Here is a 26,888-nt window from a genome sequence, read left to right as displayed (position 1 = left end):
GCGCCCCGCGTTTGTATTTCGCAGCGCGGACAAGCGTCGCCCGTCGAATCTCGCGCTCCCATTGGCCGAGGGTCGTCCCCCAGCGCTCGACCAATCAGGCCGCGGCGATTGACCCGAGCCGTTCGGGCTCTCCGTCGGCTCGACCAATGGGAAGCCGCGGAGCGGGGCCGCCGCGCGCATGCGTTGTAGGGAATGTGAAGCCGCTATAACGGCCATGTTTAAGCGGGGGGCCAGACGGTTTGCTGAGGAAAGCGTAATTAACAAACAGGGGTTTCGTTAAAAGTGAGAATGTTTAATTGAAACTGCACGGGAGAGGATTCCGATATCCCCGGACGCGATCCGCGTTACACCTCGAGTCCGCCGGTTGCCGTCGAATTTACCCGGCGTTTTTGATTGTTCCTGGGAAGGGACTTTGCGGCCTAGTGCAACCCGCGGGAGAAGAGGCACCCTGCCCGGCGAGGGATCTAGTCGAGAGGCGGTGAATGTTACAGGTAGCATCGGAGTTAAGATTTTTTTTGTTTAATTCTGAAATGTTTGCATTGTTAAATACTCGTGTCCGTGTCAAACCGTGCGCTGTGCTTGTTATGTATGAGTTTTGTTTGTAAACAATGCAATAAATGTTAAATCTATAGTGATGATACTGTGCCGGTAAAGGCTGTTTGTATATGTGTGCGCACTGTATTTTACGTAAAAAATTGTGTTAAATGTGTAATAATGTAAGCTGTGTACGAACGTGTATTTGTACACGCACGTATACATTCACGCGCTGTATTTATTTCCCCCGGTATTTTGAAACCTTTGTTTTAATTGAATGTAAACACACTTGTTAGAATGTACACACTATCTTTCAAGTGTACGTGAAATGTTTATGAGTAATACTGCTTTGAAATGCTTAATGTGAACGGGTGTGCACAAGTACTGGACGTGTATATGGTTGCTAATCGATCCTCTGATTAGCACGGCTGGCTACGTGCGTTGCTAAATAAGTCCCAACGTACATACAGCCCATCATCCCTTCGGGGGGCGGTAAAGTTGGTACCACTTTGTGGGAAAGGCAACAGTGGCTGTCCTATGGGTAAGACTCGCGCCCGCCCTGCGAATGTGGAATCTTCACCACTTGATCAGGGCTGTAAAACAGATGACCAAACGCCTCCTTATCTCATTTGAGCAGATCACTTTGAAATATTCGTTTATATATAGTACGTGAATTACGCTGTGCTGTATTGTCAAGTACATACACTGTATATGTGTGTGTGTGTTGGTGTATGTCCAGCTTGTGTGTTTTCTATGTGTGTGTGCAGTGTTTTTTTTATATGTGCACCTAGCCTGGCACAAGCACTGTGGTGACTGCGCTGCCGATTAGTGGCGATTGACAGCTATTCTTTTCGATGTAAAGCTTTCGTGACTGCAGGGATTCATCTTCTTGGTTCTTTCGGTAAAGTCACGTAGAAGGGAAATAATAAAATAATAAAAATAAAACATAATAAAATAATTCTCACGACGTTTCGGCCTCAACGCAAGCAGCCGTCCTCAGGTGAAGAATGAAACACCACCAAGCTTGGAGCTTCACCTGAGGACGGCTGCTTGCGTTGTGGCCGAAACGTCGTGAGAATTATTTTATTACTTCCCTTCTACGTGACTTTACCGAAAGAACCAAGAAGATTGCTACTCTTGTTATGTGTGTATATTATGTGTGTGTTCATATGTATAAGGAACATACAACTTTTAGCGAATATCTGAACCGGTCCTGGGTGCTTCCCTAAGTCGACTCAGCCTTAAGTGAGTACCTGGTGTGGTACTGTGTGTGCATCGTCAGCAGTGGGGAGACAAAGGCGGCCGGGCGTGGATTTCTTGACCACAACGCGAACTCTCACGTGCAAGAAGCCAGCCTTAATAGGATCTCATTTCGTACCACTTATCTCCCCCCCCCGCCCTCAGCAGTGTTGGCTAAGTGGAGGATGTTGGTGGTTAAGGGTCTGCGTGAAACGCGTTAAGAGGGTGGCAACATCAGGTTATTGTGCAGAATCGAACTTTTTGGGTGAGATCGATCAAGCCGGCCACCAATGCCCGACACGGCCTGATCAGTAAGGGAGTGTGTCACGTTAACAGAACGTAGACATTAATTCTAGATTTGAAGCTTTCGTAGGTAAAATAATAAAATAAATGAAAACAACTAAATTAAATCACGACGTTTCGAGGCAGCCTCCCTCATCAGGTTTTAAAAAAAAAAGGCACGGCAAAATATTTTTCGATTTAAAGCTTTCGTGACTGCAGGGATTCATCTTCTTGGTTCTTTCGGTAAAGTCACGTAGAAGGGAAGTAATAAAGTAATAAAATAAAACATAATAAAATATTGTATTATGTTTAATTATTATTTTATTATTATTTCATTTTATTATACTTTCTTTTTATTATTTATTACTTCCCTTCTACGTGACTTTACCGAAGAACCAAGAAGACGCAGCAAAATAGTTAGTTATTTAGCTGTGCCTTTTTTAGTTAGTTATTTTGCAGTTTTTTTTACACCTGATGAGGGAGGCTTGTGTTGCCTCCGAAACGTCGTGATTTAATTGAGTTGTTTTCATTTATTTTTTGTTTTACCTACGTGACTTTACCGAAAAAAACAGAGTAAGAACGTGGCCAATTCGTTACTGGTTCAGCACTAACCGGTTGTGCGTTAAACCCATTCCAACATTTGCAATTCAATTCTGGCTGTCTTTGATGAGGCTGCTTGTGGTGGTTGTTAATACGGCGAAACGTCACGGTGACTCCAATTGTAAATGTTGCAGTGGGTTTACTCTGTCTAACACGTAGGCTTTCGCGACCGATATCATCCACGAATAGAGGTTTTGTTGGGGGGGTTAAGATCGCGTAAATATAAATGTCGCGTCGTTAAACTCGCCACCACCCACCCCACACTGTCAACTAGCAAGGTAGGTTTGTATCACTTAAACAAAACGTGGCCCGTTTCGTTTCCCGGTACAGCCGCACATCGATTGTGCGTCGGAGAGTGAAACCCACGACAACATTTACCATTCGAGTACGAGGTTGCGCCGGTAATCACGACGGGATATTTATTACACAGGTCAACAACAAAAAAAATCATTTTTTTCTGGCCTGGACTTTTGCAGCTGTTTTAGACCAATTTCAGGGTGCTGATTCCAAATCTGATCTCAGATTTGCTCTATCACATCTCATTTTTATGCTATCGGCATACCCCATTTTCATTGATTTTACTCGAAATTAACTCTGTCACTTATGATTGCAAAGTGTTGCGAGTCAGTGACTGCTTTAGTGTTAAAATATGGTGCTGTATTTTTAGGATAGTGTGTTTATAATATCATTTTATGTAGATATCCACATTTATTTAATATTTTTCTTCTGCAGTTTTTATTGAAAATGCAATATTTGATATCTCAAAAACCTGATGTGATAGACAAAAAACTGATGCCAGATTTGGAATCGGCACCCCAGAATTACCTTAAGATCGTTGGAATACCTTATGCCAGAAAAAGTGTGTTGACCAGTATTATCAGGCGGACGACCAGAGAGAGGCTGTTTGTGTTTGGCCTCTTATCTCCGAGATGAGTTTGAAGAATCAAGCTCCTATCTTTAGGCATTGGAAATCTGTTGTTCAGCTCTCTTAGGTTTTTTTTCTTGCACATGACAACGTTGACCAATTTCTCTTGTAGCCCCCGCTCACCACCCCCACGTTCCATTCCCTGGTTACCACATTCAGATTAGCCCTCCCCCCCTTAACTTATATTTAAGGGCTGGTCTTTGGAATTTTTAAATCCTTTATATTAAGTTCGCTTGCTTGCTTGCGCGCTTACGACCGTGCAAATCTTTCGGTCGTTTTTTAACCCACTTCCCGTGATCCAATCGAGCTGACATTTTGCACACAGACTCGTTGTGCGTGACAATTTATTTTCGTGAAAACATTTTTCCAAAATGTTCCACTTTTAGGAAAAAAATAAATGTCATATTTAATTTAAAATACCAATGTGATAAAAATGGAACTCTTACTCAAGAAAAACAGAAATGAATAATAAATAAAACCGATGCCACGCATATAAAGGATTTATAGTGAAAAACTTTGTTTTTACGGGTAAATTTTTTCCTCACTTGATGCAGTCATTTTAGCTGTGACGGTCCCACCTGATGACGGAGACTTGTGTTGCCTCCGAAACGTCGTGATTTATTATTTTATTTGCATTATTACTTTATTAACTTTTAATTAATTTTTTACCTACGTGACTTTACCGAAAAAAACCTAAGAGTGTTTTATTATTTAATTTTATTTCCATTATTACTTTTATTAACTTTTATTTTTTTACCTACGTGACTTTACCGAAAAAACCTAAGAGTATGAATCCTTGCAGTCACGAAAGCTTCAAACCTGTTGTTCAGCGTCTGTAAAACAATTTCAAGCAAATCTGTTTCTCTGTCGCGATCATCTGCAGAATGGGGGGGGGGCGAATGTTGATGTTGTTGCGCGCGCAACCCTCCTGCCACTCCACTGCTGGATGAAGGCCTCCTCACCAGAGCGGCACAGATACAAAATGTAGCAAGTTACTTTTACACTTGGGAGGCTTTCGCGGCCAATATTATCCATGAAAGAGGTTTTTGGGTTAGAGCGTGTTTAAATATAGGTGTGTCGGGTGGTGGCGGGTTTAACGACACATTTATAAACCTCTTATGGATACGAAGTTACTATTATTATTTATTCATGAGAGATTGGAAAGAATAAAAATTTGAGGGCGGAAGTAATAACAGTTCAATCTTGATTTGAAGCTTTCGTGACTGCAGGAATCTATACTCTTTGGTTCTTTCGGTAAAGTCGCGTAGGTAGAAAAAAAAGCATGGTCTGCTTTCCCACCTGATGATGGATGCTTGTGTTGCACCCGAAACGTCGTGATTTATTTTATTTTATACCTACGTGACTTTACCGAAAGAACCAAAGAGTAATGACAGTTCTTTGGGTTGACTTTAGCTGCCTTGTGGGAATAGGAGCATTAAGGCAGCCATATATAAACATTGTATGAGGTCTCTCTTAGCCATATATGAAGATTGTCTGGGTGTTTCTTAGTCATCTAAACATTGTGTGGGTTTCCATTAACCATATCGAAACATTGTATGAGGTCTCTCTTAGCCATATATGAAGATTGTCTGGGTGTTTCTTAGTTATCTAAAGATTGTGTGGGTTTCTATTAACCATATCTAAACATTGTATGGAGTCTCTCTTAGCCATATATGAAGATTGTCTGGGTGTTTCTTTGCCATATCTAAACATTGTGTAGGTTTCTATTAACCATATCTAAACATTGTATGAGGTCTCTCTTAGCCATATATGAAGATTGTCTGGGTGTTTCTTAGTAATTTCTAAACATTGTATGGGGTCTCTCTTAACCATATATGAAATTTGTGTGGGTTTCTGTGAGCCATGTATGAAATTTGTGTGGGTGTCTCTTAGCCATATATGAAAATTGTCTGGGTGTGTCTTCGCCATGTCTATACACAAGATAGAGGGTTAGTCACAGTTGAAAGAGGAAGGGTTGAAGGCAGTCGTGGGCTCGTACTTGCTTGCGCAAACACTCTAAGACTCCTGTTACAGAGAAATCCGGTTCGGTTTGCGCAACCACCGTAGAGTCCAGCGTCCAGCGGTGATGGCATCGGCCCAGCGCTTGCCCATTGCAGTAACAGGAGCGAGATGGAAAAACATCATCATCATCGGCGGCGGAAAGTGGAAAAACATCATCACGAGATGTCTTATTTGCACTGTACACGTTCGTTGCGAAATGTGGATTTCCGTGGTGTTCTTCTTCATACGATGGTGTGGCAAATGTAATTATCGTACTGTACTTATGTGTATCCCACGCCAGCGCTCACCGACTTCGGCAACCCGCGCTGACCAGCGTGGTGAAGCATGCGGTTCTCTTTGTGGGTTGTCGGTGGCCGGGCTGCCGAGACCATCGGCACGTTACACTTGAGAGCCCAATTTTGATGACAAGAAGTCTGTGACTCTGTTGGGTCCCTGTGTGTAAGTCTGTATCAGAGGTCGCAAACGGGTTTTGATTCTGTACCCCTACCCGTACCCGGCCGCACCAGGGTCGCAAACGGGTACCCGTACCCGGCCGTACCCGTACCCTGGTATCGGGTAGGGTACGGGTATCGGGTACCTGATTGCGACCTCTGGGATGAAGCCATGTTGCAGGCGTGGGTGGGTTGATTCTAGGAACTTGAATTGTGAGAAGAGACAAGACTTTGGGAAATGAGTGACAAACAGTTACTCACCAGTGACTCACGGCCTACCCGTACCCGGCCACACCAGGGTTGCAAACGGCTACCCGTACCTGGCCAGGTACAGGTAGCCGGGTATCGGGTAGGGTACGGGTATCGGGTACCCGGTTGCGACCTCTGGTCTGTATGCCTCCTCTGCATAAGTGAATGTACGTCTGCAGGTCTTCGCGTGAGTCTGTGTGTGGTCTGTCTGAGCCTGGGGGGCGGTAATGTAGCGGTTAGCGCTACGCTGCGCTACGAACCCGGCGACCCGAGTTCGATTCCCGCTCGTGGCCAACATTTTTGACAAATATCTGAACCGGTCCTGCACCTCAAATGAATGCCTGGTGCGGTGTGTCGTGAACATCACCACTGGGGAGACAAAGGCGAGCAGGCATCGTGCTGGCCACCCACCCCCATGTGTATTGTGCCGGCCTTCATAGGTGCTCGCTCACAGCACTTGCCCCAACAGTCTGTTAAGGCTACACGGGGGATCTTTGTATTTGTGTGAGCCTGTGGATTCCATGTTACTCTGAATTGCAATATGAGTCTGTGGGTCTGTGTATTATATGCACGAGCTAGGGAAGAGATGGGCTGATGTGGTACAGAAGGATGCGGAGCTGATCGGAATTGCCGATTGTTGGTACCAGCGGTGTCAAGTTCGGCCTCTGTGGAGGAGGTCCGTGAAGGACGCCGCTGGGCAGTTGGAGGCAGTCGCCCTCCAGCAACAACAGAGTGCGGAGGAGCGACGCTCACAACAACGGGCAGAGTGCCGGGCGGCTAAAACACAGCAAGTTGCCACAGTAGGGGGGTACAGCTGGTCATCTCAGTCGGTCAACCCATGGCACCTAGGTCTGTTCCTTGACCTCCTGCCAGCAGGCATTCGACACTTCACATGGCCTCAGAGCGCACCAAGCATGGCACAAGCACCGTGGTGACGTCACCGCCACTTTGTGGTGGTTGTGGTGATAGTCTGTGCAAGTCTAATGGGTCTCTATATGGGTCGTTGGTTTCCAGGGGCTGAGACCACCAACCGCACTCCACTTGAGAAACAGGTTTAAGCACTCATCAGTAAGATCCTTTTTTAAAATCCTTTATATTAAGTTCGCTTGCTTGCTTGCGTGCTTGCTTGCTTACGACCGTGCAAATCTTTCGGTCGTTTTTTAACCCACTTCCCGTGATCCAATCGAGCTGACATTTTCCACACAGACTCGTTGTGCCAGACAATTAATGTTCGTGAAAAATTACCAAAATGTAATACTTTTTAGGCAAAAAAAAATTATTTTACATATATTCAAATAGAACTCATTCATCACTTTGGCTGAACGTCACAGTGTAAGAGCCCAGAGCGTAACCCCTCCACAGACCGTGGCGGAGTAGCGCAGTTGGTAGTGCCCTCGCTTCCCATGCCAAAGGTCGCGGGATCGATCCCCGCGTCCTCCACAGGCATATATATTTTTAAATCCTTTATATTAAGTTCGCTGCCACGCATATAAAGGATTTAGAGTGAAACATTTTGTTTTTACGGGTTATCTTATTTAAATCCTTTATATTAAGTTCACTTGCTTGCTTGCTTGCGCGCTTACGACCGTGCAAATCTTTCGGTCGTTTTTTAACCCACTTCCCGTGATCCAATCGAGCTGACATTTTGCACACAGACTCGTTGTGCGTGACAATTAATTTTCGTGAAATTTTTTTTCCAAAATTTTACACTTTTTAGGAATTTTTTTTTAAATATTTAATTACCAATTGCTTAATGGTGGCAGGCAATCATCTGACCCATAGGTGGCAGCCATCTCAAGCCAGAGGACGGGAGGACTCTAGCCGCCACGCATATAAATGATTTATAGTGAAAAAACTTTGTTTTTACGGGTTAATTTTTGTTCCTTCATTGACACGCGGCCTTAAAATGATGCCTGCAATGCGATACGAACTGTGTTTGTGTTCTTGTCGACTCTGTGTCTAGGGGGGTGGGACACCCCCAGGGGCCCCCCGCGCCCACCACCCCCCCCCCCCCCCCCCCCCCACAGCGACATCTGCCCGGGCCTCCCATTGAGCCCACAATCCCTCCCGCGACTCCCTTTGTGTGTGTGTGTCAAAACAACCAGCGGTCGTTGCGTCCCTTTATTCTGTAGCACCGCGAGAGAAACGAGGGCACCGCGGTGCCTGGGGGCATCCGTCCGTTGGGGAGAAGGCCGGAGCCGTGCCAACTCCACGGGGTGACCCCCATGAGTCTGGAATCATGGGGGGGTGGGTGTGGGAACAACTAATTCGTATTTTGTTTTGTTTCTGCAGGCCCAAAATGTGTCGCCGAGTACGGAAGGACCGAGTCCAAATAATCCTACTCGTTGGAAATTTGGGGTCAGAGGGAGGTCGCTGTTGAATGTAACAACGGGCTGCATGCGGATTGACACGCAGCTGTGTTTTTCCGATGATTCCATAGACTCAACACTGCCCATAGACTCAACACTGCCCATAGACACAACACTGCCCATAGACTCAACACTGCCCATAGACTCAACACTACCCATAGACTCAACACTACCCATAGACTCAACACTGCCCATAGACTCAACACTGCCCATAGACTCAACACTACCCATAGACTCAACACTGGCCCATAGACTCACCTACCAAGACCTAACACTATAATACCCATAGACTCAACACTGCCCATAGACTCCACTACCATAGACTCAACACTGCCCATAGACTCAACACTACCCATAGACTCAACACTGCCCATAGACTCAACACTACCCATAGACTAACACTACCCATAGACTAACACTACCCATAGACTCAACACTGCCCATAGACTCAACACTACCCATAGACTCACACTGCCCATAGACTCAACACTGCCCATAGACTCAACACTACCCATAGACTCAACACTGCCCATAGACTCAACACTGCCCATAGACTCAACACTACCCATAGACTCAACACTGCCCATAGACTCAACACTACCCATAGACTCAACACCCCATAGACTCAACACTACCCATAGACTCAACACTGCCCATAGACTCAACACTGCCCATAGACTCAACACTGCCCATAGACTCAACACTACCCATAGACTCAACACTGCCCATAGACTCAACACTGCCCATAGACTCAACACTGCCCATAGACTCAACACTACCCATAGACTCAACACTGCCCATAGACTCAACACTACCCATAGACTCACACACCCATAGACTCAACACTACCCATAGACTCAACACTACCCATAGACTCAACACTGCCCATAGACTCAACACTACCCATAGACTCAACACTGCCCATAGACTCAACACTGCCCATAGACTCAACACTGCCCATAGACTCAACACTGCCCATAGACTCAACACTGCCCATAGACTCAACACTACCCATAGACTCAACACTGCCCATAGACTCAACACTGCCCATAGACTCAACACTACCCATAGACTCAACACTGCCCATAGACTCAACACTACCCATAGACTCAACACTGCCCATAGACTCAACACTGCCCATAGACTCAACACTGCCCATAGACTCAACACTGCCCATAGACTCAACACTACCCATAGACTCAACACTACCATAGACTCAACACTACCATAGACTCACACTGCCCATAGACTCAACACTACCCATAGACTCAACACTGCCCATAGACTCAACACTGCCCATAGACTCAACACTGCCCATAGACTCAACACTACCCATAGACTCAACACTACCCATAGACTCAACACTGCCCATAGACTCAACACTGCCCATAGACTCAACACTGCCCATAGACTCAACACTGCCCATAGACTCAACACTACCCATAGACTCAACACTGCCCATAGACTCAACACTACCCATAGACTCAACACTGCCCATAGACTCAACACTGCCCATAGACTCAACACTGCCCATAGACTCAACACTACCCATAGACTCAACACTGCCCATAGACTCAACACTACCCATAGACTCAACACTGCCCATAGACTCAACACTGCCCATAGACTCAACACTGCCCATAGACTCAACACTGCCCATAGACTCAACACTGCCATAGACTCAACACTGCCCATAGACTCAACACTGCCCATAGACTCAACACTGCCCATAGACTCAACACTGCCCATAGACTCAACACTACCCATAGACTCAACACTGCCCATAGACTCAACACTGCCCATAGACTCAACACTACCCATAGACTCAACACTACCCATAGACTCAACACTGCCCATAGACTCAACACTGCCCATAGAATAAACACTGCCCATAGACTCAACACTGCCCATAGACTCAACACTGCCCATAGACTCAACACTACCCATAGACTCAACACTACCCATAGACTCAACACTGCCCATAGACTCAACACTGCCCATAGACTCAACACTGCCCATAGACTCAACACTGCCCATAGACTCAACACTGCCCATAGACTCAACACTGCCCATAGACTCAACACTGCCCATAGACTCAACACTGCCCATAGACTCAACACTGCCCATAGACTCAACACTACCCATAGACTCAACACTGCCCATAGACTCAACACTGCCCATAGACTCAACACTGCCCATAGACTCAACACTGCCCATAGACTCAACACTGCACCATAGACTCACACTGCCCATAGACTCAACACTGCCCATAGACTCAACACTGCCCATAGACTCAACACTGCCCATAGACTCAACACTGCCCATAGACTCAACACTGCCCATAGACTCAACACTGCCCATAGACTCAACACTGCCCATAGACTCACACTGCCCATAGACTCAACACTGCCCATAGACTCAACACTGCCCATAGACTCAACACTGCCCATAGACTCAACACTGCCCATAGACTCACACTGGCCCATAGACTCAACACTACCCAGACTCAACACTGCCCATAGACTCAACACTGCCCATAGACTCAACACTACCCATAGACTCAACACTACCCATAGACTCAACACTGCCCATAGACTCAACACTGCCCATAGACTCAACACTGCCCATAGACTCAACACTGCCCATAGACTCAACACTGCCCATAGACTCAACACTGCCCATAGACTCAACACTGCCCATAGACTCAACACTGCCCATAGACTCAACACTGCCCATAGACTCAACACTGCCCATAGACTCACACACCCATAGACTCAACACTGCCCAATACTCAACACTGCCCATATACTCAACACTGCCCATAGACTCAACACTGCCCATAGACTCAACACTGCCCATAGACTCACACTGCCCATAGACTCAACACTACCCATAGACTCAACACTGCCCATAGACTCAACACTGCCCATAGACTCAACACTACCCATAGACTCAACACTACCCATAGACTCAACACTGCCCATAGACTCAACACTGCCCATAGACTCAACACTGCCCATAGACTCAACACTGCCCATAGACTCAACACTGCCCATAGACTCAACACTGCCCATAGACTCAACACTGCCCATAGACTCAACACTACCCATAGACTCAATACTACCCATAGACTCAACACTGCCCATAGACTCAACACTACCCATAGACTCAACACTGCCCATAGACTCAACACTGCCCATAGACTTAACACTACCCATAGACTCAAAACTGGCCCATAGACTCAACACTGCCCATAGACTCAACACTGCCCATAGACTCAACACTGCCCATAGACTCAACACTACCCATAGACTCACACTGCACCTCCGATTAGCACGTTTGGCTACGTACTGTGCGAAAGAAGTTGAACACACATACATTCTACGATACACCACTATACACCACACTGGGATGCAGTACATAATTCACTACACTTACGTACGCCTCGAAGCTAGCTCTGTGGTATCCTCTTCCGCGGGCCGTCGCCTTGACAGCGTCGCCTTGGCAACGTGAAAGGTCGCGGCAACTGCTCTCTGCTCTGCGAGATCTCCGAATGCGATCGCAGTCGGGGGGTGGGATACGGAAAAATAGATAAATAAAGTTGAACGAACGCGTTGTTGTTGTTGTTGTTGTTGTCGGTGATTGTTGTTGTTGTTGTTGCGTGCGTCAGGTGCCGGCGCTGTGAGCCCATGACGGCGGGAGGCCCGGCCCTGAGCTATGGACATGGCGGTCGGGAACAGAAGCCACAATGCGTCCTCTTGCGCTCAGGCACCTGAGGTGGGTGATGGTGGCGGTGGTTGTGGTGATCTGATGGTGATGGTGGTGATGTCATGACGGTGGTGGTGATGTCATGGTGGTGGTCGTGGTAATGTAATGATGGTGACAGTGGTGACAGTGGTGGTGACGGTAGTGGTGGTGGTAGCGTTGTAGCTACACTCACTGCTCGGAATCGTCGTCAACATCATGATCAGATCAGTTTAACACGGAGCAGGCTTTCGCGACCAATGTTATTCATAATCAACGTTTTTGGGTTTAGATCGCGTTATTTATAAATGTGTCGTAACCCTCCACCACCCGACACGGCCAATCAGTAAAAAAGTGTCACGTTGACAAAAGACAAAATAGTTCACTGCTTTAGCCCACCGATGTGTGCAATTACCAGCGAAACGTCGTACTCAAATTGTAAATGTTGTGGTTTCATGCTTCAACACACCGGTGGGCTAAAGCAGTGAACTATTTGTCTTTTGTCAACGTGACACTTTTTTACTGATTGGCCGTGTCGGGTGGTGGAGGGTTACGACACATTCATAAATAACGCGGCGATCTAAACCCAAAAACGTTGATTATGAATAATCATGATCAGATGTTAACTACCTCGCCTGGTATGCAGAAGGTCGTGGGTTCAATCCCGACCCTGACGACGCCTGCTGTATATTTGGAGTTTGCGTGTCTCTCTCTCTCTCATCATCATCACGGTGGCGAGGAGATGTTAACTATCCCGCCTGGTATGCAGGAGGTCGTGGATTCGATCCCAACCCTGATGACGCCTGCTGTATATTTGGAGTTTTGAGTGTCTCTCTCTCTCTCATCATCATCATCGTGGTGGCGAGGAGATGTTAACTACCCCTTCTGGTATGCAGGAGGTCGTGGGTTCGATCCCGACCCTGACGATGTCTCTCTCCCCCGTGGTCACATGTATTTTTCTCCGGGTCCTCTGCTTTTTCTGAAATCGACGTCACGCGTTCAGAGTATTTGGGCTGCTATGAATTTCCAACTAATGGTGACAAGCCACACTTCGTGGCCAGAGTCGCTTCTGAAAACGAGGGACACGGTTCAGTGGTGTGGTGGCCTTACCGGATAAAAAAAAAACATAAAGCTTTCGTTTATTTATTTTTTGTCGTCACTGTCATCGTCATCGTCATCGTCCTCTCTCTCTCTCTCTGTCTCCCGCCCGCCCCCCTGGCAGTCGACCAGCAGCACGGAGTCAATGTCGGAGAAGCCGTCGGCCGCCTCGCAGATGTCGAAGAGCTACGACGCGGTGGTGTTCGACGTGCTCAAGGTCACGCCCGAGGAGTTCGCGGTGAGGACCCACCTCCACTCGCAAACGCGCTCTCGTCACGTGGAAACTCCACGTTCCCTCACGTCGGGGACCGATCCGTCCGTACAGAGGACCGGTTCCCCAAGGAGGGATTCGATCCGTCCGTACGGAGGACCGGTTCTCTATAGAGGGATTCGAGTCCGTCCGTACGGAGGACCGGTTCCCCAAGGAGGGATTCGAGTCCGTCCGTACGGAGGACCGGTTCCCGAGGAGGGAATCGATCCGTCCGTACGGAGGACCGGTTCTCTATAGAGGGATTCGAGTCCGTCCGTACGGAGGACCGGTTCCCCATAGAGGGAATCGATCCGTCCGTACGGAGGACCGGTTCCCGAGGAGGGAATCGATCTGTCCGTACGGAGGACCGGTTCTCTATAGAGGGATTCGAGTCCGTCTGTACGGAGGACCGGTTCTCCATAGAGGGATTCGAGTCCGTCCGTACGGAGGACCGGTTCTCCATAGAGGGATTCGAGTCCGTCCGTACGGAGGACCAGTTCCCGAGGAGGGAATCGATCCGTCCGTACGGAGGACCGGTTCTCTATAGAGGGATTCGAGTCCGTCTGTACGGAGGACCGGTTCCCCATAGAGGGGAATCGATCCGTCCGTACGGAGGACCGGTTCCCGAGGAGGGAATCGAGTCCGTCCGTACGGAGGACCGGTTCCCCATAGAGGGAACCGAGTCCGTCCGTACGGAGGACTGGTTCCCGAGGAGGGAATCGAGTCCGTCCGTACGGAGGACTGGTTCCCAAGGAGGGAATCGAGTCCGTCCGTACGGAGGACCGGTTCCCCATAGAGGGAACCGAGTCCGTCCGTACGGAGGACTGGTTCCCGAGGAGGAAACCGAGTCCGTCCGTACGGAGGACTGGTTCCCGAGGAGGGAACCGAGTCCGTCCGTACGGAGGACCGGTTCCCCATAGAGGGAATCGAGTCCGTCCGTACGGAGGACTGGTTCCCCATAGAGGGAACCGAGTCCGTCCGTACGGAGGACCGGTTCCCCATAGAGGGAACCGAGTCCGTCCGTACGGAGGACTGGTTCCCGAGGAGGGAATCGAGTCCGTCCGTACGGAGGACTGGTTCCCAAGGAGGGAATCGAGTCCGTCCGTACGGAGGACCGGTTCCCCATAGAGGAACCGAGTCCGTCCGTACGGAGGACCGGTTCCCCATAGAGAGAACCGAGTCCGTCCGTACGGAGGACTGGTTCCCGAGGAGGGAATCGATCCGTCCGTACGGAGGACCGGTTCCCCATAGAGGGAATCGATCCGTCCGTACGGAGGACCGGTTCCCCCTAGGAGGGAATCGATCCTCCGTACGGAGGACCGGTTACCCATAGCAGGGAATCGGATCCGTCCGTACGGAGGACCGGTGCCCGAGGAGGTAATCGATCCGTCCGTTACGGAGGACCGGTTCCCCATAAGAGGGAATCGATCCGTCGTACGGAGGACCGGTTCCCATAGAGGGAATCGAGTTCGTCCCGTACGGAGGAACCGGTTCCCATAGGAGAGAATCGAATCCGTCCGTACGGAGGACCGGTTCCCCATAGAGGGAATCGAGATTCGTCCGTTACGGAGGACCGTTCCCCATAGAGGAATCGATCCGTCCGTACGGAGGACCGGTTCCCGAGGAGGGAATCGATCCGTCCGTACGGAGGACGGTTCCCCATAGAGGGAATCGATCCGTCCTTACGGAGGACCGGTTCCCGAGGAGGGAATCGATCCGTCCGTACGGAGGACCGGTTCCCCATAGAGGGAATCGATCCGTCCGTACGGAGGACCGGTTCCCGAGGAGGGAATCGATCCGTCCGTACGGAGGACCGGTTCCCGAGGAGGGAATCGAGTGCACTGCAACAATGGGAACGGCGAATGAAAGCGATATTTTCTGGATGTGCAAGCAGCCCAGCGCGCACCGATTGTTTCCGACAAGACCGTTATGTAAGCATCCCCCTCTTCTTCGGTTATTTTAATAAATTTTTATTTTCCAACAGCCTCCTGAAGCAGTGGCCAGGAAAATCCGCGTAATCTCTCTCCGAGCGACAGAGCGAACGTCGGAGCCAAAACATTTCGCGTTGCCCGCGGCCACGTGACTTTACCGTCGCGATCAAAGACAAAGATCCCTCCGTGTAGCCTGTTACAGACTTGGCTTTTATTATTTTACATTTTTTTTCTCCGTTTTTTATTATGAAAATGTTATTTTAGTATTTATATTTTATATTAAATTTTTCACATTTTTTTTTTCTATTTACGTGACTTTCCCGAAAGAAACTAGAATCTGTAACAGACTGTAGGGGCAAGTGCTGTTAGCGAGCAGCACCTACGAAGGCCGGCACGGCACACGAGCGGGTGGGTTTCCAGCACCACGCCCGTCCGCCTTCGTCTCCCCGGAGGCGATGTTTACACACCGCACCAGGTGCTAATTTGAGGCCGAGTCGACCTAGCGGAGGCCCAGGACCGCTTCGGATAATCGTCACGGGCGTTGGACTTTAGCAGGAATCGATCCCGGCTCGCCGGGGTCACGAACCCGCACACTCGCTCACACCGTGCAGAACGGCGGGGGGTGGGGGTGGGAGGCCATACCAACTCTCCACGCAGAAAATCGCCCGAGTCGGGAGTCGAACCCAGGTCTCTCTTGCCGTGAGGCGCCACAGCCAGTTGCCTATTGAGCCACCCTCCAGCCTGCACGGCTGTGTGTGCCCCCTGTCTGGAACAATGGTTCTCCAAATGCTTTGGGGTGGGTGGTGGGGGGGGTTTAATCTTGGTTGTTTTTCGTTACGCTTGCACACAGAGTCAGATAACGTTGATGGATTGCCCGGTCTTCAAAGCCATTCAACCAGAGGTAAGCTCCTTCACAATGGCAATGATAAGGATCTGGAAGAACAACAAGCCGGCCGGCTAGCCTGGCTGGCGCAAGACACGAGGACTCTGTCTTGTTTGGGGATAGGATCGTGAGAGTAAAAATGTGGTCGCGTAAAACAAAGAAAGATGGTTCTAGAATTGAAGCTTTCGTGACTGCAGGGATTCATCTTCTTGGTTCTTTCGGTAAAGTCACGTAGAAGGGAGATAATAAAATAATAAAAATAAAACATTATATAATTCTCACGGCTGCTTGCGTTGTGGCCGAGAATTATTTTATGATGTTTTATTTTAATTATTTTATTATTTCCCTTCTACGTGACTTTACCCAAGGAAAGAAACAAGAAGATAGTTCTAGATTTGAAGCTTTCGTGACTGCAAGGATTCATACTCTTAGGCTTTTTCGGTAAAGTCACGTAGGTAAAAAATAAAAATAATAGAAATGTAATAATAGAATTAAAATAAAAAATCACGACGTTTCGGAGGCAACACAAGTCTGCGTCATCTGTTGGGACCGTCACAGCCAGATTTACTGTATCAAGTGAGGCAAAAAATGTGTTCGTAGCGCAACGTAGCGCTAACCGCTGCACCACCGCTCCACACAATCACCACAGACACATACGAAAGAGTCAGATTATACACATATACACTGACATTGTTACTGATAAGAAGAGACAACACCAATGACAATGGAGATGAGGATGAGTATGATGATAATGTTTAAAATGATGATGGTGTTGATATGAAGGTGATTATGGGGAGGGATGATGATGATATTTAAGATTATGATTAAATTTGTTTATAATTTAAAAAATAACGTTTTGCCTCACCCGATACAGCAAATCTGGCTGTGACGGTCCCACCTGATGACAGAGACTTGCGTTGCCTCCGAAACGTCGTGATTTGTTATTTTATTTCTATTATTACTTCTAGAACTTTTATTTTTTGCCTTCGTGACTTTACCGAAAAAGCCTAAGAGTAAAGGAAGCTAGCCCTGTAGCCTTAACAGACCGCTGGGGCAAGTGCTGTTAGCGAGCACCTGTGATCGGCACTGTGGCACACGAGGGGGTGGGTGGCCAGCACCACGCCAGGCCGCCTTTGTCTCCCCAGTGGCGATGTTTTTCTGTCTCCACTCGTGCTGCGTGCGTGACGTTGTCATCATCAGTGTGGTTAGGTTATATATGTGAACCGTGCTGGTCGCTTGCCGTTATCATTGTTAATAGTGTTGCGTCCTTGATGTTATCATCGTCGTCGTCGTTACATTATAATTGTAAATGGTGTTGCGTTCTTGACGTTATCGTCGTCACGTTATAATTGTGAACCGTGTTGCGTTCTTGACGTTATCATCGTCATCGTCGTCACGTTATAATTGTGAACCGTGTTGCGTGCTTGACGTTATCGTCGTCATCGTCGTCACGTTATAATTGTGAACCGTGTTGCGTGCGTGACGTTATCGTCGTCACGTTATAATTGTGAATCGTGTTGCGTTCTTGACGTTATGGTCGTCACGTTATAATTGTGAACCGTGTTGCGTGCGTGACGCCGGCAGGAGCTGTCGAGCTGCGGGTGGAACAGGAAAGAGAAGCACAGCCTCGCACCCAACGTCGTCGCCTTCACTCGCAGATTCAACCACGTACGCGCTTCCCCTCCGGATCAGCGGGGTTCCATCGCGATCGCTCGCTCGCTCACGTGCCTAGCTCGCTTTAGCCGATCAACGCATCGCTCGCTCGCGCGCTCGCTCGCTCGCTTGCTCACGCGCCTAGCTCGCTTTAGCTGCCCAACACATCGCTCACTCAATCGCTCGCTCGCCCGCTCACACGCTTAGCTCGCTTTAGCCGACCAACGCATCGCTCACTCAGTCGCTCACACGCTCGCTCGCTCAATCGCTCACGCGCTTAGCTCGCTTTAGCCGCCCAACACATCGCTCGCTCAATCGCTCACACGCTCGCTCGCTCGCCCGCTCACACGCTTAGCTCGCTTTAGCTGCCCAACAAATCGCTCGCTCAATCGCTCACACGCTCGCTCCCGCGCGATCGCTCACTCGCTCACGCGCCTAGCTCGCTTTAGTTGCCCAACGCATCGCTCGCTCAATCGCTCACACGCTCGCTCGCTCGCTCGCCCGCTCGCCCGCTCACACGCTTAGCTCGCTTTAGCTGCCCAACACATCGCTCGCTCAATCGCTCACACGCTCGCTCCCGCGCGATCGCCCGCGCGTTTGCTTTGCTCACTGTCGTACCGATTCGCCATCTCGCTCAATCGGCGCTCGCCCGCTTATCAACTCGTACGTTCACTCGCTTATCCACTCAACACCTCGCTGGCTCACTCACTCGCTCTCCTGCTCACTCGCTCACTGATGCTCCACCTCGCTCGGCCATTCTGTTGTTTTGGTTCTTTTTAAATCCTTTATATTAAGTTCGCTTGCTTGCGTGCTTGCTTGCTTGCTTAGGACCGTGCAAATCTTTCGGTCGTTTTTTAACTCACTTCCCGTGATCCAATCGAGCTGACATTTTCCACACAGACTCGTTATGCCAGACAATTAATGTTCGTGAAAAAAAATTCCCAAAATTTTACACTTTTTAGGCAAAAAAAAAATATTTTACATATATTCAAATAGAACTCATTCTTGGCTTTGGCTGAACGTCACAGTATAAGAGCCCAGAGCGTAACCCCTCCACAGGCCGTGGCGGAGTAGCGCAGTTGGTAGCGCCCTCGCTTCCCATGCCAAAGGTCGCGGGATCGATCCCCGCGTCCTCCACAGGCGAATATATTTTTAAATCCTTTATATTAAGTTCGCTGCCACGCATATAAAGGATTTATAGTGAAAAACTTTGTTTTTACGGATTATACTTATTTGTATTCCGCATCGCTGCACTTTGTTCTATTTTGTTTCACTTTTTGTCGTTTTGGTGGCCCAGGTGACGCTTGCAAAACGAGACTCTCCCCATAGCGGGTTCCCTTTTGAGTTTTCACCTTGTCACACACAACAGCAACTCGGAACGTGAACTGACCCACTCGCTCACCCCGGCACCTACCCACTCACCCATTCACTCACCCATCCACTCACTCGATCACTCATTCCTTCACCCGCTCCCTCATTCACCCGTTCGCTCGGTCAATCTCCCACTCATTCACCCGTTCACTCGGTCAATCACCCACTCACTCATTCATCTCTCTTTCAAGTGAGACTCCTATCCTGGTCTCTTTGAGTTCTCACTGCTGGTTACAAAAAAAACCGCACCACTCCCTTATTCACCCACTCATTCATTCACTCAATCACCCACTCATTCATTCACTCAATCACCCACTCATTCACCCACTCATTCATTTACTCAATCACCCACTCATTCACCCACTCATTCACCCACTCATTCATCCACTCATTCAGTCACTCAATCACCCACTCATTCACCCACTCAATCATTCACTCAATCACCCACTCATTCACCCACTCATTCACCCACTCATTTATCCACTCATTCAGTCACTCAATCATCCACTCAATCACCCACTCAATGATTCACTCAATCATCCATTCATTCATCCACTCATTCAGTCACTCATTCACCCACTCATTCACCCACTTATTAATTCACTCATTCACCCACTCATTCACCCACTCATTCGACCCACTCATTTACCCACTCATTCACCCACTCATTCACCCACTCATTCGACCCACTCATTCACCCACTCATTTACCCACTCATTCACCCACTCGTTCACCCACTCGTTCACCCACTCGTTCACCCACTCGTTCACCCACTCGTTCACCCACTCGTTCACCCACTCATTAACCCACTCATTCACCCACTCAATCGACCCACTCATTCACCCACTCATTCACCCACTCATTCACCCAGGTCACTATAAAGTGAGACTCCTCTCAAACCATCCGGGGTGGGTTTGTCGCTCCGTGTGTTATGCAGGTGAGCTTCTGGGTGGTGCGTGAAATCTTGAAGGCTCGCACTCTCAAGATCCGGGCGGAAATCTTATGCCATTTCATCAAAATCGCCAAGGTGGGACGTTTAACGAAAATATATTTTTGTTTTACCAGGTCAGGCCCCACTGAGCTGCTTTGTAATAGCTCTTTTTGCAGGAGCAACCTGGCAATCACAAATGATAGGTACACAGTCAGAGAGAGAAAACAAAAAACCCAGAGAGAGAGAGAAAGATAAACTTGGAACTTCCCCGTAGAAGTGGTTCAATCTTGAATTTGGAGCTTTCGTGACGGCAGGAATTACTCTTTGGTTCTTTCGGTAAAGTCACGTATAGAGAGAAAATAATAAATTAAATACTAGCATACGACGTTTCGATTGCAACACAAGCAATCATCATCAGGTACAAATGAAATAGAAACACAAATCTAGTATACTTAGAAATGTAATGTAATACAACAGAGAGTAGGATAATATAACAGTCAACACCCTACCTGGTTGATTACGTTCTTCCTGAGAATGCTACATTTGAGAGAGAGATAAAGCACAGAACCAGAGACATATAGACAGACATATAAGCAGACAGATATCACAGAGATACATAGAGAGAGACACAAACATAGACACACAGAGAAAGCCACGTCTCTGTGTCGAGGCCTTATACCTGATGATGATTGCTTGTGTTGCAATCGAAACGTCGTATGCTAGTATTTAATTTATTATTTTATCTTTATACGTGACTTTACCGAAAGAACCAAAGAGTAATTCCTGCAGTCACGAAAGCTCCAAATATAGGTGAACGAAGTGGCCGAACATCGTGTGGACATTTGTAGGAAATTTTTTTCCATTTCATCAAAATCGCCAAGATGGGTGGTCTGACTCACGAAAGCAAAATCTTTGTACGTGTCGATCTTTTTCAGATGATGTTGATGTTGCTGTGATGGATGTTGGTGATGTTGATGATGTTGAATGTTGTTGATGATGTTGAGGATCATGTTGTTGTGATTGATAATGTTGTTGTTGATGATGTTGGTGGGGTTGATGTTGTTGATGATGATAATGTTGTGGTTGGTTTTGTTGATGTGGTTGGTGGTGTTGGTAATGCTGATGTTGTTGTGGTTGATGTTGTTGATAATGTTGATGTTGGGGTTGTTGATGATGTGGTTGATGGTGGTGATAATGTTGATGTTGTTGGGGTTGATGTTGGGGTTGATGTTGATCATGTTGATGTTGTTGGGGGTCACGTTGTTGATGTTGTGTTTGATGTTGATGATGTTGATAATGTTGATGTTGTTGGGGTTGATGTGCTTGATCTGGTTGTCAATGTTTCGTGTTTTTGTTGACGTTGATAATATCGCAGATGCGTTCGATGTTGTTAACATCATTGTCATTTATACACATTCGTTAATCCCCCCCTGAACCCCGCTTTGCTCAAGAAGTGCTCACAAGTGACATCACCACATCTCTACCCCTCTATTCAGGAGGATTTCTCCCAGAGGTGTGGACTCGAGTCATGTGACTTGGACTCGAGTCAGACTCGAGTCATGTATTTGATGACTTCAGACTCGACTTGGACTTGCATAACAATGACTTTGTCCCACCTCTGAGGTGTGGACTCGAGTCATGTGACTTGGACTCGAGTCAGACTCGAGTCATGAATTTGATGACTTTGTCCCACCTCTGAGGTGTGGACTCGAGTCATGTGACTTGGACTCGAGTCAGACTCGAGTCATGTATTTGATGACTTCAGACTCGACTTGGACTTGCATAACAATGACTTTGTCCCACCTCTGAGGTGTGGACTCGAGTCATGTGACTTGGACTCGAGTCAGACTCGAGTCATGAATTTGATGACTTTGTCCCACCTCTGAGGTGTGGACTCGAGTCATGTGACTTGGACTCGAGTCAGACTCGAGTCATGAATTTGATGACTTCAGACTCGACTTGGACTTGCATAACAATGACTTTGTCCCACCTCTGAGGTGTGGACTCGAGTCATGTGACTTGGACTCGAGTCAGACTCGAGTCATGAATTTGATTACTTCAGACTCGACTTGGACTTGCATAACAATGACTTTGTCCCACCTCTGATTTCTCCACATATGTGGCTGTCGCCTGATGATGTCGGTTGTATTGACCGGCGAAACGTCGTACACTCAGATTGTAAATGTTGTTGTGGCTTTGCTCTGCAACGCACCCGGTGTAGTGCTGTACTAGTAACGAATTGGCCACGGTCTGTTTACATGACAAACCTCACTAAGTTTCGATTTAAAGCTTTCGTGACTGCATGGATTCATATTCTTGGTTCTTTCGGTAAAGTCACGTAGAAGGGAAATAATAGAATAATAGAAATAATTCTCACGACGTTTCGGCCACAACGGAGGCAGCCGTCCTCAGGTGAAGAACAGGTCTGTCGGAAAGACAGCGTCCTAATGAACACTGCTTAGCTTGGCAGCGTATTATTAAACTGGGTCGGAGTAGGAGAGAGCCTTGACAAAGGAGTTTACATATCAACAGAGGAATTTAGCCATGGCGGGTTTAAAACACACACACTTGTAAATGTACGCGATCTAAAGCAGAGGTCGCAAACGGGTTTTGATTCCTTACCCGTACCCGGCCGCACCAGGGTCGCAAACGGGTACCCGTACCCGTACCCTACCCGTACCCGGCCGAGTATCGGGTAGGGTACGGGTATCGGGTACCCGATTGCGACCTCTGGAATGAAGCCATGTTGCAGGCGCGGGTGGGTTGATTCTAGGAACTTGAATTGTGAGAAGAGACAAGACGTTGGTAAATGAGTGACAAACGGTGACTCACCAGTGACTCACGGTCTACCCGTACCCGTACCCGGCCGCACCAGGGTCGCAAATGGGTACCCGTACCCGTACCCGGCCGGGTATGGGTAGCCGTACGCTACCCATACCCGTACCCTACCCGAAATGAGTGACAAACGGTTACTCACCGATGACTCACGGCCTACCCGTACCCGTACCCGGCCGTACCAGGGTCGCAAACAGCTACCCGTACCCGTACCCGGCCGGGTACGGGTAGCCAGGTATCGGGTAGGGTACGGGTATCGGGTACCCGGTTGCGACCTCTGATCTAAAGCCTGTATCATGGATCATTGTTGACGTTGTTTATGGCACCCGTTGCCGTTGTTGATGGTGGTTCTGCAGAAGCTTCACGAGCTCAAGAATCTGCACGCTCTCATCGCCGTGCTCTCAGCCCTGCAGAGCGCCCCCATCTTCCGTCTCGCCAAGACCTGGGGGGTACGAGCATTTAGGCCCGCACGCAACACACAAAGGCAAAGATCCCCCGTGTAGCCTGTAACGGAGCGTCGGGGCAAGTGCTGTTTGCGAGTAGCACCTGCGAAGGCTACCGGCACTGTGGCACACGAGGGGGTGGGTGGCCAGCACCATGCCCGGTTGCCTTTTATAGTCTGTATAGTACCTACTGACTCCTCTATAGTATATACTGACTCTATAGTATGTAGGGTGTGTAGGCATCTACAGAGTCAGTAGTAGTAGTATCTACTGACTATAGTATGTAGGGTGTGTAGGCACATACAGAGTCAGTAGTAGTAGTATCTACTGACTATAGTATGTAGGGTGTGTAGGCATCTATAGTCAGTAGTAGTAGTATCTACTGACTATTGTATGTAGGGTGTGTAGGCATATATAGAGTCAGTAGTAGTAGTGTCTACTGACTATGGTATGTAGGGTGTGTAGGCATATATAGAGTCAGTAGTAGTAGTATCTACTGACTATAGTATGTAGGGTGTGTAGGCATCTATAGAGTCAGTAGTAGTAGTATCTACTGACTATAGTATGTAGGGTGTGTAGGCATATAGAGTCAGTAGTAGTGGTATCTACTGACTCTATAGTATGTTGGGTGTGTAGGCACATACACCGACACTCCCTACAGACAACAGAGTCAGTAGTATCTGGACACATGGGGGGGGGGGGAGGGGGAAGAAGATGACTTCAGTGAGGGTGACAGGCAGCCGTAGGCCAGTGAAATTCTAGTTGATTAAAGTTAGAACTCTCAAATAAACACGATGTTGTGAAAGACCCAAAGCAGAAGATCCCCTGGGGTTTGAGGCTACTCTTGATCCACCGTCGAACGCATCCACCGCACAAACCACGCGGATGACATCTGCAGCAGAATAGTAGTCGTGGTGCAACTGTGGTCACCCAGAATAGACACTAGTGCACCGTGTAACAACACAATGCCCAATCCACAAATACGAGGAAGACATCACGGCGGTGATGATGGCACACTACTACGCTGCTGGTCCTGATGTCGTTATTTGGCTTGACCCACCTGATAGTGACATTGTGGTTTGTTGTGCTGCATCTACATCAGCCATACGAAAGAAGAGACGCTTAGATACCCATAGAGATCCAGACTAATAGAGACACACAGAGACTCATAGACACCCACAGAGATCCAGACTAATAGAGACCCACAGAGACTCATAGATACCCATAGAGATCCAGACTAATAGAGACCCACAGAGACTCATAGATACCCATAGAGATCCAGACTAATAGAGACACACAGAGACTCATAGACACCCATAGAGATCCAGACTAATAGAGATGCACAGAGACTCGGAGACCACATAGAGACCCATAGAAACGCTCATACTAATAGAGAAATCACGACGACGACGACGACGATGATGATGATACACCCACTCCGCTTGCCGTTATCCGCTGTGAAATTGTAGTTGATTTCTCTGCGTCTACATCAGCAGCCCAGACGAAAGAAAGATTTAAGATGATTTCCCTTCCCAGCTGCTGAGCCGCAAGGACAAGGCGTCGTTCGACAAGCTGGACTACCTCATGTCCAAGGAGGACAACTACAAGCGCATCCGGGAGTACGTGCACAGCATCCGCATGATGCCCTGCATCCCGTACCTCGGTAAGCCCCCGGGGCCCCATCGGCCGGCGACGTGGCGGTCCAGCAGCAGTGGAGGGTCGGTGGATCGCCGTGTGAATGTCGTGAGGTTCCCTTCCCCCCCCCCCCCATCCGTGGGTGGACGTCGAGAAGGCGCCCCTGGTACCTTGGCTCCGCCAGGGGCGCCACGGTGGCTAGGATATGTTAACTACCTTGCCTGGTGTACAGGAGGTCATGGGTTCGATCCCGATCCTGACACCTGTTGTGTATTTGGAGTTTGCAGTGTCTCTCTCTCATCATCATGGTGGCTAGGAGATGTTAACTACTTCGCCTGGTATGCAGGAGGTCGTGGGATCGACCCTGACCCTGACACCTGCTGTATATTTGGAGTTTGCGTGTCTCTCTCTCTTATCATCATCATGGTGGCTCGGAGATGTTAACTACCTCGCCTGGTGTACAGGAGGTTGTGGGTTCGATCTCGACCCCTGACACCTGCTGTATATTTGGAGTTTGCGGTGTCTTTCTCTCTCATCATCATCATCACGGTGGCTAGGAGATGTTAACTACCTCGCCTGGTGTACAGGAGGTCGTGGGTTCGATGCAGACCCTGACGCCTGCTGCTGTATATTTGGAGTTTGCGGTGTCTTTCTCTCTCATCATCATCACGGTGGCTAGGAGATGTTAACTACCTTCGCCGGCCGTCGCAGAGCCTCGCGGTTCGAATGCAGCCAGGGGCCGTCCCGGTTGTTGCAGATGAGGTTGCCGATTTGTTTGATTGCTTATTTATTCAGAACGCGGCATCGCCGGCGCGCTCGGTCCACGCGAGAGGCGTCCGTCCCTCCCCCGCGATGAAGCTCACGCGGGCCGGCGGTGGTCAAGTGGCGATGTTATTTATTTGGTAAAGTGACGTAAACGAACGCCGAATGCGGTGGGGGCGGTGGGGGGGCGGGGACGGGGAAAACCGTGAACACCCCGTCGATCTGCCCCCTCTCGCCCCCCGCGAGATAAATCGTCTGCGCGTGAACTAGCGAATGAATGAATTGATTAATCCGAGCGTGTGCCAAGGTTTCTCTCTCGAACACGTGGTAAGCATTCATCACGGCGGGATCGCAGCTCCATACGGTAAATGGAGTTCAATTATATAATTCATTCAAGGACAGTGCATATCATTATCATCATCAGAGTTGTTTCTTTTTGTTTGCATTTTGACTGCTTGTGTTGTGGTTATTGCAAACATGATCCCTTGTATAAAGGTGTCAGTTTTGTACCAGTTGAAAGGGTAAAACCCTACTACTATATTTTGCCACTGGTAAAGGAGATGTCTCATAGTGTAAATGCTTACCCCGAGCTCTCAATACTCTGATAGTGCGCTGTCTTTGAGTTGTACGCCTTTTGGCGTCATCTGCTCTAACACCAATGGAGACTAGACTTTAAGAAAAGCTGTCTCGGGTGTGGGCCA

The 26,888-nt window shown here is 48.4% G+C and overlaps 1 protein-coding gene across 1 annotated transcript; it reads left to right on the top strand.

Annotated features, from left to right (window-relative positions):
* The first annotated feature begins 222 nt into the window (after positions 1-222).
* LOC133360140 (ras-specific guanine nucleotide-releasing factor RalGPS2-like) lies at positions 223-26,457 on the top strand. The gene is made up of 9 exons (XM_061578727.1): positions 223-491; positions 12,322-12,428; positions 13,618-13,731; positions 16,525-16,575; positions 18,142-18,225; positions 20,519-20,608; positions 23,704-23,796; positions 25,327-25,524; positions 26,434-26,457. The coding sequence occupies exons 2-9, from the start codon at positions 12,369-12,371 to the stop codon at positions 26,455-26,457; spliced, it is 714 nt and encodes a 237-aa protein (XP_061434711.1). The 5' UTR covers positions 223-491; positions 12,322-12,368.
* Positions 26,458-26,888: the final 431 nt, after the last annotated feature.

This window comes from Lethenteron reissneri, chromosome 67 (assembly GCF_015708825.2).
Source record: "Lethenteron reissneri isolate LAM-NWPU_2019-01 chromosome 67, ASM1570882v1, whole genome shotgun sequence".
Lineage (NCBI taxonomy): Eukaryota > Metazoa > Chordata > Hyperoartia > Petromyzontiformes > Petromyzontidae > Lethenteron > Lethenteron reissneri.
Note: the sequence above shows the minus strand (reverse complement) of the source record. Positions and strands in the feature narration are given on the sequence as shown.

Excerpts from the sequence above, each read along its gene's own strand:
- LOC133360140 (XM_061578727.1), top strand. The coding sequence starts at position 12,369 with ATGGACATGGCGGTCGGGAACAGAAGCCACAATGCGTCCTCTTGCGCT. Across the intron at positions 18,226-20,518 it reads TCACTCGCAGATTCAACCAC|GTGAGCTTCTGGGTGGTGCG; the intron begins GTACGCGCTTCC and ends TGTGTTATGCAG. Across the intron at positions 23,797-25,326 it reads GTCTCGCCAAGACCTGGGGG|CTGCTGAGCCGCAAGGACAA; the intron begins GTACGAGCATTT and ends TTCCCTTCCCAG.